This window comes from Panthera onca, chromosome E3 (assembly GCF_046562875.1).
Source record: "Panthera onca isolate mPanOnc1 chromosome E3, mPanOnc1 haplotype 2, whole genome shotgun sequence".
NCBI classification, from domain to species: Eukaryota; Metazoa; Chordata; class Mammalia; order Carnivora; family Felidae; genus Panthera; species Panthera onca.
The window spans coordinates 39399707-39415245 of record NC_138354.1 but is presented as its reverse complement, the minus strand read 5'-3'; the positions used below and the strand labels follow the sequence as shown (position 1 = coordinate 39415245).

General features: G+C 59.5%; 2 protein-coding genes across 4 annotated transcripts; one reads left to right on the top strand and one right to left on the bottom strand.

Annotated features, from left to right (window-relative positions):
- Positions 1-9071: 9071 nt before the first annotated feature.
- CLDN9 (claudin 9) lies at positions 9072-11263 on the top strand. The gene has a single exon (XM_060628156.3). The coding sequence runs from the start codon at positions 10510-10512 to the stop codon at positions 11161-11163; it is 654 nt and encodes a 217-aa protein (XP_060484139.1). The 5' UTR covers positions 9072-10509; the 3' UTR covers positions 11164-11263.
- A 723-nt stretch (positions 11264-11986) lies between these two features.
- On the bottom strand, positions 11987-14619 carry CLDN6 (claudin 6). 3 transcript variants are annotated; one of them, XM_060648241.3, is made up of 3 exons: positions 14331-14619; positions 13104-13258; positions 11987-13010 (listed from the first exon to the last, which is right to left on the bottom strand). In XM_060648241.3, the coding sequence occupies exons 2-3, from the start codon at positions 13233-13235 to the stop codon at positions 12570-12572; spliced, it is 573 nt and encodes a 190-aa protein (XP_060504224.1). In that variant the 5' UTR covers positions 13236-13258; positions 14331-14619; the 3' UTR covers positions 11987-12569. The 3 variants fall into 3 exon arrangements, with proteins under 3 accessions (XP_060504224.1, XP_060504225.1, XP_060504223.1); XM_060648242.3 differs by having other exon boundaries at positions 13143-13258; XM_060648240.3 differs by having other exon boundaries at positions 11987-13258.
- Between the last annotated feature and the right edge of the window lie 920 nt (positions 14620-15539).

The window sequence follows — 15539 nt, the reverse complement described above, 5'->3', positions numbered from 1 at the left end:
GTTTTTATTTTTCATTTTTTGAGAGAGAGAAGGATAGAGTGTGAGCAGGGGAGGGGCAGAGAGAGAGGGAGACAGAATCCAAAGCAGGCTCCAGGCCCTGAGCCGTCAGCCCAGAGCCCGACGCGGGGCTCAAACTCACAAATGGTGAGATCATAACCTGAGCGGAAGTCGGACCCTTACCAACTGTGCCCCGCCCCCCCGTGCCCCTCGAAATCTTTTTCTTAAGCCTTTCACTTGCTTTCCAATGGTATTGTGCTAATTAACTTTACAATTTGGATGTAAAACTCCCACATTCTTGGATGAATGATGCAATAATTATATTATTATATATCTAATAATTATTAGATTATGAATTTGCCAGATCTGACTTCTCCCTGAAGATTTAGCATGCCTTCCAAACCTGATGACCTCAATTCCCTTATACACTTCAGTTACACACATAATCTCCTTGATCTACAAAATCCAACCACTAAGTTCTTTCTGAGTACTTAAAGGGCTCTTGGAAACGAAGAAATCAGACATTTACCATCTCCGATTCCCGAACGCTTTCAAACATCTTAAAAAGCCAGTTACTGACCCAGTATCAGTATTATGCTGGATTAAACAGGATTGCCTGTTTTTCTTACCCCACGAGTACAGATCTTCTTGCACAGAAATGTGGACACCCAGTAGTCTTTTGCCCGGCTCCAGCATGGAGGTGGCACAAGTGGGGACTGACCCGCTGTTCTGAGCTCCTACTCAGAGGCAGGCCCGTGCCAGAACCATCTCTCTGAGCCTCTGGCTTATGGCCTTTTGCCCTTCCAAGCCCACACCTCTGGCGACCCTCACAGTAATCCAAATAAGGCTTAAGGTTGATCAGCTTTTAGGAAATTCTGTGAACATCAGAATTGCGGCCTGATTTTTCTTAGCCAACCTCATTTGATTTGCTCTCTTTGGGAGTCCTAGATTTTTCCTTTTTCACAGAACTACTCATTTAAAAAAAAATATCCAACTAGGTGTCTCAGTGGGTTAAGCGTCCGACTTCAGGTCATAACCCCACAGCTGGTGAGTTCGAGCCCTACGTCGGGCTCCAAGCTGACAGCATAGAGACTGCCTAGGGTTCTCTCTCTCCCCTCTCCCTCTCTCTCTGCCCTTCCCCCTCTCATGCTTTCTCTCTCAAACGCTAAAATAAAATATCCAAATAGTCTCATCTTTCTCTGCCCCAAGGTATACACTAAATCACATCTTTTTACTGATGTTAGGAAAGCACAAGCTAAAGATGGAGCCACTTAGGCCAAGTCCCCAAAGGGGAGCTTAGTACCTTACCTACCTTACTAACTTTCCAACCTTCCTCCGGGAAACGTAGTCTTAACCGGTCAGGGATTTTCTAGTCCGCACTACTTGGGTAATGTCACATGGGCCTCACCATCCCCTCCCCGAAGGAATATGAGGTAATCTACCTAATTCTCCTCTGCCCCCCTCCTTCCCTTTCCCCTCTAAGAGAAGGTGACCTTGCTGTCACAATCTTCTTTAGCTGAACTTTCTTGCCTCACCCTCCTTCCTGTAAAAACCTTCCATTCTGCCCAACTCCTTGCAGCTCCCTTCTACTTGGTGGATGGGATGCTATCCAATCCATGAATCGCTTAAAGCCAGTTAGAGCTTCAAAATGACTCAGTTGATTTTTTGTTAACAGTAACAAAGGATTAGAAGCTAACATCTGGGCACAGGGCCCGCCCAGCACACTGTCCTTGAGTGATATCCTGCCTAACTCACCTAGAAATTAAAAAAAAATTTTTTTTTAATGTTTATTTTTTAGAGAGAAAGAGAGGGAGAACACAAGTGGGGGAAGGACAGAGAGAGAGGGAGACACAATCCCAAGCAGGCTCCTGGCTCTGAGCCAGCAGCACAGAGCCCGAGGCGGGGCTCAAACCCACCAACCATGAGATCACGACCTGAGCTGAAGTCGGATGCTTATCTGACTGAGCCACCCAGGCACCCCAAAATGTTTTTTTCTATATGATTTGCTTTTATTTTTTCATTTTGAGAGAGTGAGCTCGAGCAACCAAGGGACAGAAGAAGGGAGAGAGGGAAGGGGGGGGAGAGAGAGGGAGAGGGAGAGGGAGGGAGGGAGGGGGAGAGAGAGAGAGAGAGAGAGAGAGAGAGAGAGAGAGAGAGAGAGAGAGAATCTCAAGCAGGCTCCATGCTCAGTGAAGACCCATGATGCCGAGATCATGACCTGAGCCGAAATGAAGAGTCAGTCACTCAACTGAACCACCCAGGCACCTCTCACCTAGAAATGATCTAATATTTTAATAAAGGTTTCTATATTCCAGTTTTAAAGAGAGTTACCATCCCTTCGTTTCTGATTGTCACCCACCCGTCATTCATATCTTAACAATAACACAAATGCTACATGTCATCAAATTTCGGGTTTTTTTTTAAAGTTTTTAAGCATATTAAATATATTTATTTTGACAGAGAGAGAGAATCCCAAGCAGGCTGCTTTGTTCAGCACAAAGTTCCACTCAGAACTCCCGTCTCATCACTGGGGGATATCATGACCTGACCCAAAATCAAGAGTGAGCCGCTTAAGCAACCGAGTCACTAGGCCACCCTAAATTTTGGTTTTGAATTCTCTTTTCTTTAAGATAATTGAAATCTGCATTGGTCTTGACCCACGTCCAGGCGCGCCTCGTTCCGGGACTGCTAAGTGCAACCCCGGAACAAGACGGCCGCCCTATCGCCTCGTTGGCCGCCACGGGAATGCAGCGACTCAGCCGACGCTAAGGCCAGGTGGGGGCGCCAACTGCGCGTGTGCAGCGCCTGGTCTCGGGGCTAGTAGGGGGTGGGGCCAAGGGCACCGCGGGACACCGTGATTGGTTGAGACCGTGGGAGGGCTGAAAGGAGACGCTGACAGGGAGCGCTGCCGCCTCTGATTGGCCGCCACAACAGCTCGTTCTACCTGGCGGGACGCACGCGAAGGCCGCCAGCGCACTGACCCGTGATTGGCCGGGTCGGCCCCCGCGCGGTGCGTGGCCGCCGTAGGGGAGGGAGGAGGTCGCTGCGCCGCAGCGACGGCCAAGCTGGCGGCGCGGCTCCCCCGCTCCCGCTCGAACCCGCGGCTCGTGCGTGCCCGCGCCCACTCGCGGCTGGGCCGGTCCCGCACGTCGCTGTCGCTGACCCCGCCGCCGGTGCCGTCCCTGCCGCACCCGCCGCTGCCGGGCCTGCCGCCCGGCCTGAGCCCCACGCCGCCGCCGCCGCCGCCCTCGGCGCTCGCCCTGGCGGAGCTGCCGCCTCTGCCCGCGCTTCCGCTGCGGCCCGAGCCGCTGGCACCCTGGGGCCCCGGCGCCCACCTGGCGCTGCCGGAGCTGCCTCCCGAGGCCTGCGTGCCCGCGCCGCCCGCCGCCGCGCTCGCGCTGCAGGACCTGCCGCGCCTACCGGCGCCCGCGCCGCCGCCCGCGCACCTGCCGCTGCCGCCGCTGCCCGAGGCCGCCGTCGCCGCCACGCCCGGGCCTGTAGGCGCGCGCGGCCGCCCGCCCCTGGTCGCCGAGCCGCCCCCGCAACCGCTGCCGCCGCTGCCCGCGAGGCCTTCGCCCTCCAACCTGCTGGCGCCGCCCGCGCCCCGCGCCCCCTGGCTGCTGCCCGCCTTCCCTCCGCCGCTGCCGCCGCCGCCGCGGACGCCGCCGCCGTACCTCTTCCTGTCGCCTCCCTGCTGATGGCCTGGCCCTTGCGAGGCCGTGGACCCCGAGGGGCTGCGGGCGGGTGAGTAGGCCGTCCTGCCTGGACACCGGGGCTGGGCGCCCTCACCGCCTTCGCATCTGGCAGATTGAGAAAGCGCCGGTGAGAGCCTAGACTGGGGAAGCGCCAGGCAGTGTCAGAGGAGAGGCCCAGCTTTGGGGTGGAAGGGGCAAGTCTAAAAATAAATTCGTTTTAAGAATAGGGTCTTTATTCCGTTTTGCCCTACTGCCCTACAGCCAGCCTCTTGCCTGGTTACTTGAGAATGTAACTCATCCCTTGTGCAGATAAGTTGGCTGCTTATCCGGGGCGGTGGGGACAGGGGGCACGCGGCGCTTGGCTTGAGGAAATGAAAACAAGACTTCAAAATGTTCTGACTGGGTATGCGAGGTGTTTCATTTTCCCTTATAAAGTGAAGGGTTTGGATGTCGTCACTAAGGTCCTGTTCCTTTGCATGTGTATGGCTTCTGGGAAACTTGCTGCCTTGCAAGCCTTGAGTCCAACTTTCTTTTCTTGTTTTTAATGTTTATTTATGTTTGAGAGACAGAGCATGAGCAGGGGAGGAGCGGAAAGAGGGGGAAACAAAGAAGCCGAAGCAGGCTCCAGGCTCTGAGCTGTCAGCACAGAGCCCGACGCGGGGCTCAAGCTCACCAAACACGGGATGGTGACCTGAGCTGAAGTCTGACGCTTAACCCACTGAGCCCCCCAGGCGCCCTTTGAGTCAGACTTTGGACTGAAAGAGATCCAAGGATTGTGCAGGTCTGGATGCACCAGAATAGCAGCGGTGCTGATGGACAACTGATACTGGGCCCTGGAGCAGCAGCCTCACATGCAAGGCCTAGGTCATCCCCAGGGATGGGAAGGCTCCCAAGGTGAGTCATGAAAGGAAGCCCCTATTCTGTCCCCGTTTTACTTACCCTCCCCTCCACCCCCACCCTGCCAGGTTCTCCCCAGCCTGTACAACTCAGAATAAAGTTCCCTTTGTTACTCAGGTGGCTTGGGCTCAGGTAACAGGCAGATGTCCTATCTCATTGGGCTCTTCTACAGCAACTCGAGCGTGGTATCAGGAAGCCAACTTGACCTTGGGCGACCTCTGAGAGCCTGGAACCCACTAGCAAAAAAGGCAGTATATGAATTGCTTGTGACTGCTTCAGCAAGCCACCACAAATTGGATGGCTTAAAATAAAATGAATTTACCAGAAACCCCAAATCAGGGTATTGCAGGGCTGTGCTCCTTCCTCCCAAGGCTCTAGGGGAGGATCCTTCCTTGCCTCTCCAAGCTCCTGGCGGACCCTGGCGTTCCTTAGCTTGTGGCCACATCCCTCCAGCCTCAGCCTCCGTCTTCACATGGCCTTACCCTGTGTCTGTGTCTCACATCTTCCTCTTTTTCCTCTTTTGACACCTGTCATTGGATGTAGGCCCCATCCTGAATACAGAATGGTCTCATCTTGAAGTTTTTAATTTATTTTAATTTAATTACAGCTGCAAAGGCCTTTTCTTTTCTTTCCTTTCCTTTTGTCTTTTTCTTTTTTTCTTTTCTCGTTTATTTATTTAGAGAGAGAGAGAATCCCAAGCAGGCTCCGTGCAGTCAGCACAGAGCATGACACGGGGCTCAGTCTCAGGACTGTGAGATCAGATCACGACCAGAACCAAAATCAAGAGTTGGACACTTAACTGACTAAGCCACCCGGTCCCTTTTTCCAGTTAAGGCCAAATTCAGAGGTTCCAGGGCTTAAGACCTGGACATGGTGTGGGGGCCACCATGCACTCTATACCAGTAGTGTCCTGTCGCTGGGGGCTCTGGCCACCTTCAGAGCCGTCTTCCCAGCTTCCCTTATCAGTCTATTTAAAACCCTATTTCTTGCTTGAACCTTGCTGTCCCTTGGAGTCCTTGGGCAGGAGCCAAAGTCACTGGTACCTTCATGATGACTCCCCTGCCCTTGTCTTGAATTCTGGCCGTGTTCCCATTCCTGCTGGTTTGCTCTCTTCACCCTCTTCACATCCTGGAGCTCTCTTCTCCTCTCCACTGAGAATCAGACCAAATGGGAGGGACAAGACTGAATGTCCACTCTTTGTAAGAACACAGCAGTGAGATGAGGGGCAACCCCCTCACCTCTAAACTCCAGACGGATAAAGACTGCTATTTGAAGGCTGACGGTTACGACAGAAATAAAGTTAATTGCTACCCAATCCATGGCGTCTGACCAGGTTTACGAGGGAAACCGCCATGATGCTGTGAACAAAATACTCTAGTCCCAAGTCGGTACCTACAGTGGTCCCCAAGGTGTGTGGGGTGCTCGCTGCCTGGGCAAATTCTTGTAGTGACCCTGGGGGCGGGCAAGGCAGGCGTCTCCCTTCGTTTTACAGCCGGGAGGCCCCCCGGAGATCGCTGCAGTTGTGACTTGCCCATCGAGGTCTGCCCTGGCTCCGTTAAGCTGCCCACAGCAGGTGGTGAACAACTGGTGCCTTCTGTGGCGGGGACAGACACGGTGAAGGTGCCGCCCAGGGTGGACGGTGGCTCCCGGTGTAACCAGATCCAGGTGCGGTTCTCTGCGGAGACTTCCCGGCGCAGGGTGCCTGCAGGAGCGGGGAGAGGGAGGGGAGGCAGGGGAGGACCTCGGCAGGGTGTGGGTGGGGTGGTGCATGCGGGTTGCTGTGCTGCGACTGGGAGGCCTGGCTCAGCGCCCCCCCATCCCCACACTGTGCTCTGGGACAGGGTCTGGACGCCTTCAGGCTTGTCCTGTTTCTCACGAGTACATGTGGCCAAGTTCTCATTGCCCCCCCATTCCCCCACCTTGTTTCTGGGTCTGTAAAATGGGGCTAGTAACCCAGCAAGAACGGATATGCGACCTCGGGCTTCATCTGCCCGTTTTTGGTTCAGCGGCCAGCGGATCTGGCCTTTCTCCTAACAAAGTCTGGGGCCTTGGGCACCTCCAAAGCAGAGGCTGATGCTGCCCTTGGGCCGTACAGCCCCCGTGCCCACCCCCATGCTCTCCTTGGCCCCATGATGGCCCTCTGACCTTTCGTTCCCGTCTTTGTCTTTGGGCCACACTTTCCTCCAAAAGCCTGGTGGAGGTGAGGATTGAAGGTAGCCCGCCCCCGCCCTTCCCCCCTCTAAGCCGGCCTGTCTTCCGCCCACCTGAGCGCCCCCCCCCCCCCCCCACTGCCCTCCGGAGAACACAGATAGGGTCCAGTTCTACCACCCACCGAAGCAGCAACTGGGGCAGGCCACACCCCCCCGTGCCTCAGTTTCCCTCCACAGTAGTATATTGGGGCAGTTTTCCCTCCCCCACCTCTTTCCCCGGCGGAGGCAGTGGGGGTGGAGATTCCAGGGGATGTGATGAAGTGCCTTTGAGATGGTAACCGCGCCGAGGGAGTCCCCACCTCTCCATATCAATGACATTCCGGCCCCAGCTACAGTCCCCGCTGGGCCCCAACTTTAACCCTTTGGTTCTCGGATCCAACCAAGTCCGGGTGGACCTGGGGACCCAAGACCCGGCCTGAGTGAGAGCTGAGGGTGGAAAGCGCCTTCCGGGGTCTCCCCGGCATCGTCCTTGCTGCCCACCCCTCCTGCGGGCGGTTCCCCTGACCACCTCCGGCGTCCTCTCGGCCCCTCCCTGCACTCGGACAGATCGTCCCACTTTTAACCTCCCCGAAGGCCTTGGGGGGAGGTGCGTTGTCTTCTCAAAGGGGGGAAAGAGTAGACTTAGGTGGGAGGAAGCTGAAGCTTCCCTGGGCCCCCCACCACGGGTCTGGTTCCGATTGGTCTGGGGGTGTCTTCAGCCTCTGAGCACTCACCTCCCGTGTGTGTGGGTCTTTGTGCTTGAGTGTTGATGTGTCAAGCCCAAGAGGAATTGGGATCTAAAACAATTAGGGTCCTCAGTGCCACCTCTGGGCACGATGTGTGTGCAGCGCTCCCCCCCCGCCCCCGCACTGGCCCTGTGACAACATCAGGGGTTTAAAGCTGCCTGTGAAACTGGGGGGTCCTTGCGGCCGGGCCCAACTGCAGGCTCTCGGGCAAACCGGGCTGGGTGGGTCCCACTGTGCCGAGGCTGTCTCTGCGCCCAGGGACGGGAAAGACCCCCGGCCAGGCTGCCCAGGACGCAGGCGCTGTGGGAGGGTTGCCAGGCCCCTCCGATACCTGGGCTTGCTGCTGCCTCCTGACACCTGCAGGAACCTGTGTGGCTGGATTCCTTGGGCCCTGAATGCCTGCCTCTATTTGTCCTTCTCAGCCACCCCTCCCCTCCCCTTCTTACCAGTCACCCCTCCCCGCCCACCCTGTAAAATCTAGAGCCCCAGGGCTGGATTAGCTGGACAAACCTCACGATTCCCCAGGCCCATCACAGCCTGCAGGGGGCTCTGACCACTTGCCCCCCCCCCCCCCCCCACTGCCCACCATGTCCACCCGGCCACCAAGTCGGCCCCTCACAAGGGAGGAGCACCCCTCCCCCCCCCCCCCCCCCCAGCCAGCTGAAAAGCTGAACCTGTGGGGAGGCAAGGGTGTGGAGGAAACTCTACCCACCAGCGTCTACCTTTCAGACCCACTCATCGGCCCACTTATCGGCGCTGGTCTCAGTCTCCATTTTATTAATGTTTATTTATTTTTGACAGAGAGACAGAGCACGAGTGGGGGAGGGGCAGAGAGAGGGGGAGACAGAATCCGAAGCAGGCTCCAGGCTCTGAGCTGTCAGCACAGAGCCCGACTCTGGGCTTGAACCCACAAACCTCAAGATCACGACCTGAGCCGAAGTCAGATGCTTAAGTGACTGAGCCACCCAGGTGCCCCTTTCAGTCTCTGTTTTAGAGGGAGGGGCTCTCAAGCTTTTTTTCGTCACTGAGCCTTTTGCAGATCTGATGAAAGTATAAACTTCTAAAAAATGCTAAAACCCATCCCCAGAAGCAGTGCACCCGCTCGAAGTTAAAATCCTTTGTAAACGAAGTCCCACTGAACAGGTGAAGAGGCACCCAGTGCGTGCCACCCCCAGGTGTATGTGGGGGCCTCGCAGGCCTGCCCCCCCCCCCCCCGTTGGCCCTGCTAGATCCGGCCTGGTCCCAGCACCCCCCCCCCCCGGCCTCCGCGGGGAGTCAACGGGTGCCTCCCCGTGGGGCAGACGGGCCAAGGCCCTCAGGAGGAGGTGTGGAGGTGAGAGGCCATCCCAGGTGAGGGCCCAGCTCTGCCTTGGAGAGTCCTCCCAGCCCCCCAGGAAACGGTATGAAGGAAGGCTCCCCACCCCTGTTCCTCTTCCCTCAGTTCCTAGCAGCCAGGAAGAGGCTTGAGGGAGTTCATGACCACCCCCCCAAAATGAGGGGCTCATGTTTGTGGGTCCCACGAGGTTTCTCACAGGGGTCTTTGTCCTAAGGAGGTTAAGGACCTTGGCCTTCCATAATCTATCCCTAGTTGGGGGCAGGATTTGAGCTGTAGTCTGACTCCCAGGCTGCCCCCCACGAGAGGAGTCACAGGCACCGAGGAGGTCTTCAGGACGGGTCGTTGTTCCTGGAGACGGTGAGCAGGCTCACCCCTCGCCCTCCTCCGTGGTGTCTCTGACAGAGTGATCACTTGCTCCTCACAGGAAAGAGTGGGGTCCTGGGGCTTCACCCCCATCCTGGGCTCCTGTCTCCACTACTCATCCCCCTTCACCCCACAGACCCCTGCATGCCCCTCCCCAACTTCCACAACAGCGCCTTCATCCTTTGCCACTAGAGACCTTCAGCAGCTCGGCTGAGCCCTCAGTTTCAGTGTGGGGGGTGGGAAGAGCACACCTGAGCTGAGGTTGAAGTGGGGGGGGGGGTTTCTAGGCCGTTGCCTGGGCAATGCCACCTGAGCTGGGCACCGGCACCTGTTGCCGGGGGAACAGTGCGGGCGGGGCCCCTCCCTTGGGAGCAGCCAGGGCCACTGGGCTGAGACTGGAGACGGATCGGATTCATGAGAGTCCCCGGCGGGCAGGGGGACAGGGGCGGGGGTGTGCGATACTGGGGGATCTGGGCGTGTTTGCAACGTAGAGTGAAACGGGGTCGCAGGGAGCAAAGACGACAAGAAGGGGTGGCTGGGGGAGGAGTAGGAGGCGGTTCAGGAAGGCCGCCGAGCCTCCGCTTCTCAGTGCAGAGCCTGTTACTTTTATGACCCCGCCCCCCCAATCCTTACTCCCCAGCTGGTCCTCAGTCTCCCCTTTCCTTTGTCCCTGTGTTCCCACCGGCCCGGATGTTCTTTCCTCCCCCGCTCCCGGTCTCCGTCCCGCCTCCCAGGCTCCCCACCCCACCCCCGCCGCCTTCTCCCTGTAGCTCAGGCTTCACCGCTCTCAGCTTTGCTGCCCCTCCCCTGCCTCGGCCTCAAAACCCCGCCTGCGTCTGGGAGCCGGCCCGAGTCCCCAGGTGACACCCACAGCGGGTGTGCTGCTCGGCGTGAACCTGTGCCTGCCGGAGGGACAAGGCTCTCTGCAGCCCGAAGGTGGGTCTGGAGGGTCTGTGCAAGCTGGGTCAGACGGGCGGCAGCTGGGACGCCAGGACGTGAGTGCCTGCAGGGTGGCAGGAGCAGCGTCCACCGGGCATCTGATGGGCAACGGGCCCCTCGAAGGGACACCGCTACTCCGCTGAGCGGGACTGTGAGACTGTGAGATCGACTTGTGCGTGTGGGGGTCAGAGAGGTGCTTTGCAAGAGGCCCACAGATGTGAGGACGGTCCTGGCCGAGGACACAGACTTCCCCACGTTCTGGGCACCGAGACCCCCACCCGGCGGCCCCTGACGTACCCCTGTGAGTCAAGCGGGCCGTCTAGGGTTAAGAAGACCTGAGGGGACAGATGGCGTCAGCCGGCCTTGAACTCCTGGGCATGACCCTGTCCGTGCTGGGCTGGCTGGGCACCCTGGTGTCCTGTGCCCTGCCCCTGTGGAAGGTGACCGCCTTCATCGGCAACAGCATCGTGGTGGCCCAGGTGGTGTGGGAGGGGCTGTGGATGTCCTGCGTGGTGCAGAGCACGGGCCAGATGCAGTGCAAGGTGTATGACTCCCTGCTGGCGCTGCCCCAGGACCTGCAGGCCGCTCGCGCCCTCTGCGTCATCGCCCTCCTGTTGGCTCTGCTCGGGCTGCTGGTGGCCATCACGGGGGCCCAGTGCACCACCTGCGTGGAGGACGAAGGTGCCAAGGCCCGCATCGTGCTCACCGCAGGGGTCCTCCTCCTCCTCTCGGGCATCCTGGTGCTCATCCCGGTCTGCTGGACCGCGCACGCCATCATCCAGGACTTCTACAACCCCCTGGTGGCCGAGGCCCTCAAGCGGGAGCTGGGGGCCTCCCTCTACGTGGGCTGGGCCGCCGCCGCTCTGCTCATGCTGGGCGGGGGGCTCCTCTGCTGCACGTGCCCCCCACCCCAGATCGACCGGCCCCGAGGACCCAGGCTGGGCTACTCCATCCCCTCCCGCTCAGGTGCGTCCGGGCTGGACAAGAGGGACTACGTATGAGGCGGAGAGCGTCCCCGGAAGCCCGCTGCTCAGAGCCCTGACCTGGTGCCGGATGCCCTGTGGCAACCCTTGCCCTCCCCCCGCGACGTCAACCCCTTCCCCCCCCCACCCCCCCGCCGCGACGTCAACCCCTTCCCTTGGCGAAACCCGCTTTCCAGAAGCTCCAGTCAGGTCTGGCTCCGGAGGTGTGGCCAGCTGGCCCGGAAGAGTCCAGACCCTTCTGCGGGGGCCGGGGGGTGGGGGGCCCACACATTCTTGTTTCCTCCACCCAGGCAGAGCGACGCTGGCCTGCCCCCACCTCCCACCACAATCTGCCTTCTTCTGGTCCAGGACTCCGGCTAGCACTCCTCTTCCTGAGGCCACCCCTGCCCCTAGGAGCCTGCCCCTCACCTGAAGGGCAGCAGCTCCTTGGTTCCAAAATGAGGAGGGGATCCCTGCCCTGGAGCGGGTCCCCGCCAGCTGGCCACCACCGGTACCCAGAAGTTCAGGCCCGGAGGCCCAGCCCCTCACCCCACCCTCTACTCCCCCCTGCCAGTAGGGAATAAACAGCATTTGTACCTTGGATTCTTCTGATCTGTGGTCAGGCGGGGAAGACCGGGTGGCCTTTCCTGGGACTGTCAGTCCAAGGCCCGCCCCAGGACGTGTCCCGTGGGCACCTTCACTCACCACTCGAGGTGTGAGGGTGAGAAAGATGAGCCACTTGCACCCACCTTCTCCCCCTGCCGGGCTGGCTCTCAACAGCCCCCCAGCAACACCCAAGGCAAGCGACAAAATAAGACGAGCTTTATTTAACAAAAACTGTGGGGGGCGGGGGGGGGGGGGCGTGACAGAAGTGTGCAGGGGCTGAAGGTGAGCCAGAGGGGGGCGGGGGAGGTGGTCTAGGGCACAGCTGGGGCAGGACTCAGGGTAGAGGAGCCAGAGGTCAGAGGTCGGAACACTTGGAGGTGGGTGGTTCTTTGGTAACTTAAACCGCCCGCTCTTCTAAGGGCGGGCCACCTGAGGCTCAGGAGCCCCTGGGGGTTCAGAGAACCCACCACTAAGGAGGGACTCTTGGGGACAGGCTGCAAGCATCTGAACAGCAGGCAGCCTTCACGCTGGCCAGCGGCTGCGGGTTGGCCTCCGAGATGGGGATGTCCGGGGTGGAGAAAGATCCAGAAACTGTGAAGCATCACCTCCTTGGCTCCATCATCCAAAGGTGAGACGCACCAGCAGCAGAGCCCAAGAGAGATGCTGAGTTTCTTGGGTTACCAACTGAATTTTAAAAATGCCACTCCCCCCGCTCCTCCAGCCCCTCCCCCCCAAAAAAGATAAAAAACCACCCAAAGCTGCCTGGATCACCATCTCCACGTCTCCGGCTCAGGAAGTTAGACTCCGCTGTCAAGGGAGTCCCCGCTCCCCTACCGGAATTAGACATAATTCTTAGCGGGGTATTCGGAGGGACCCTGAGAGGTGCCATGTGCGGCAGAGGCGGAGTATCGGGCCATGTAATGGTTTGAGCCCCGGGCCCCCCCCGAGGGGCATGTGCAGCACAGCAGCCCCCCCCCCAGCAATAAAAGACCGGAGGCTGCCCAGCCCAGGTAGAGGGAGGCCCCCAGCTCCCGCTTTTGGGCCTCGGCCACCAAAGGGTTGTAGAAGTCCCGGATGATGGTGTGGGCGGTCCAGCAGACAGGGATGAGGGTCAGGACACCCGAGATGACAAAGATGATCCCAGAGACAAGCACCAGACGGGCCTTGGAGTCCTTGTCCTCCACGCAGGTGGTACACTTGGCTCCCGCGAGGTAGACCAGCAGCCCGAGCAGAGCCAACAGGAGGGCGACGACGCAGAGGGCGCGGGCGGCCTGCAGGTCCTGGGGCAGCGCCAGCAGGGAGTCATACACCTTGCACTGCATCTGGCCCGTGCTCTGCACCACGCAGGACATCCACAGCCCCTCCCACACCACCTGGGCCACCACGATGCTGTTGCCGATGAAGGCGGTCACCTTCCACAGGGGCAGGGCACAGGACACCAGGGCGTTCACCCAGCCGAGCAGCGTCAGGATGATCCCCAGGATTTGCAGGCCAGCGGAAGCCATGGCGAGGTTGAGGCTGAGAGGAGCTACGTTGGGGGACGCGAGGAGACTGCTGTTAAGACAGGCAGGTCCAGACCCTTTGTTCCCGTGCTAACTCTTCATGCCACATGCCGTGGCCTCCGGGAACACAAACGCTGGGAATCAGTACACCAGGGGCAAAGCACACTCTCTGAGCCTCATTTTCTCGTGGCCGAAACGAACACTTAATGCTTTAGCATCAGTTCCCCCCACCCCTGCCCCCCCACCTCCCGCCGGCTTTGGGATTGCCGTTGACTTACAAGAGCGAAAAAGTAAGCAACCCAGTCCTGGCTGTCTCGAGGGCAAATGAGACACAAAGCCCATACCAATGCTAGTCCATGGCCCCAGCCACTTTTCCTACATTTTATCAGATAGCAATTTCCAGGCGTTTCCTTAGGGCACACAGATGGTCGGTTGGTGCTAGCCATGAGTTGCAGGCTCAAAACCTGTCAGTTTCAACATCACGATTAGAGATCCAAGCTGCCTCCCAACCACCCAGTAGCAGTGTACAAACTCCTCACCCCAGCCCGGTTCCATCCCCCCAGGCAGGTGGTCATGTTTGTGTCTCAGGTGACCCACCTTCCCCGGCCTTGCCTGGCCCTGTTGGCCCAGTCCAGCCTCAGTCAAACCCCAGAGGGGCAGGAGCAGTGAAAACCACAAATACCACCCTCTCACCCAAAAGCGCTTCTTCCCCAGGGCTACCGGCTGCGCCCTGGGCCCGGCTCTTCCGCCCTCCCCTAGGGGTTCCGTGAGCATACGTCCAAGGTGGGGGACATTCTGTTGTGCGTTCTTGCCCCAAATGCCATCCTCTAAGGACTCAACTTCCCTAAAACGACCTGAAACCCTTGGAGTCTGCCCAGTGAACCAGCTCCTCCGCCGCAGCCCTGGCCCCCCCTCGCATCCCACTTGGTGTTGTGGCTGGCTGGGGGAGCAGTTCTGTTCAGGGTCCTGTTCTGGCTCTCCGTTACCCAAAGTTCCCGCGCACGGTTTGGAGCTGAACTGAGCACCGGCCCCAGCAGTGTGGCCAAAGGACAGACAGACCGTCCACTCCTCATCTGCATCGCCCACGCCCAGCCATACCTGGCCGCGCTCTTCCCAAACCGGCTGTCAGTCCTCCAGGCCTCTGGCCCGGCTGGCGCAGGGGCCACGCCGGCCCAGGCACCCGGCATCTCTCCCCTCCCAGACCCTACCTCTGCCCTCGACCCCTTCTCTTTCCGCACACTGCGGGCTCGGCTTGGTCCGAGGGCGCCCACTCCCGCTCTCGACCCCTAGTTCCCTCCTGAGTTCTGCCCGAGGAAGGGTCGCCAGGTCCCAGCCCGGGAGGCGCTCTGCGGGGAGGGTTTAATGGCGGCGGGAGCAGCAGGGTCGGTTCCGGTAGGTGAGGGGGAGGGGAGCCCCGCCCCAGGGAGCAGAGCAGGTGGGGGAGGGGCGCCCGGGTTTCGGTGCCTTTGTCCCGGGGGAGGGGGAGGGGCGTTTAACCCTGCCGCAGCTGCAGAGGGACCTGATCTCTGCGGCTTCGGTGCAGATCCCCGGCCAGGAGCTGTGCCCCGGTGGCCGCAGCCAGATCAGCCCAGGTTCTCTACACGCACCCCCACCCACGCCGTCTGCACCCCACTCCTCGAGGAGTCTGCCTCTTCCCCTCCAACGCGCGCACGTTCCCCCAGGTTCACCTGCGAAGAAGCCCACTGGGATTCGTAGGAACCGCCGAGTGTGCGGATGGGGGCGGAGGCGGGGGTCTTAAAGAGGCAGTGACGTCACCGGACCACCGCCCCGGGGAGGGGCAGAGACCCCATTCCGGACCTCCGCGGGCGCGCGAATCCCAGCTTCGTCAGTTGGGGTCGCTCGAGCCGGGGACCGCTGCGCCCGCATCTGGCCCGGGGTGCGGGGACCTCAGCTGGCGAACGTCGGGCCCGCAGCGGGTCGGGGCACAGGGCGTGGGGCCAAACGGAGCGTGGCTCTTGGCTCCGCTACTTACTAGCGCTGTGACCTCGGCAACTCACCTAACCTTCCCACGCTCCAGGTTCCTATTCGGCCAAAAGGAGGCAAGAAGCCCACGTTTTATTGTGTAACTATGTCCTAAGGTAGAAACTAAAGACATATTATTATCATTATTTTGTTGTTGTTATTGTTCTGTTGTTATTATACCCTGGGGACCTTAGGAAAGCCGCAGGTGTCTCTGCGGTGGGCTGTTCCGTGTCCGATTCCGCTAGCACACGTCTCCCCGACTCCAGCTTCCAGAGGGCAGGGCCAGGGCTGCGTCCCTGCGGGGGTCCCAGCCGCTCGCGCCAG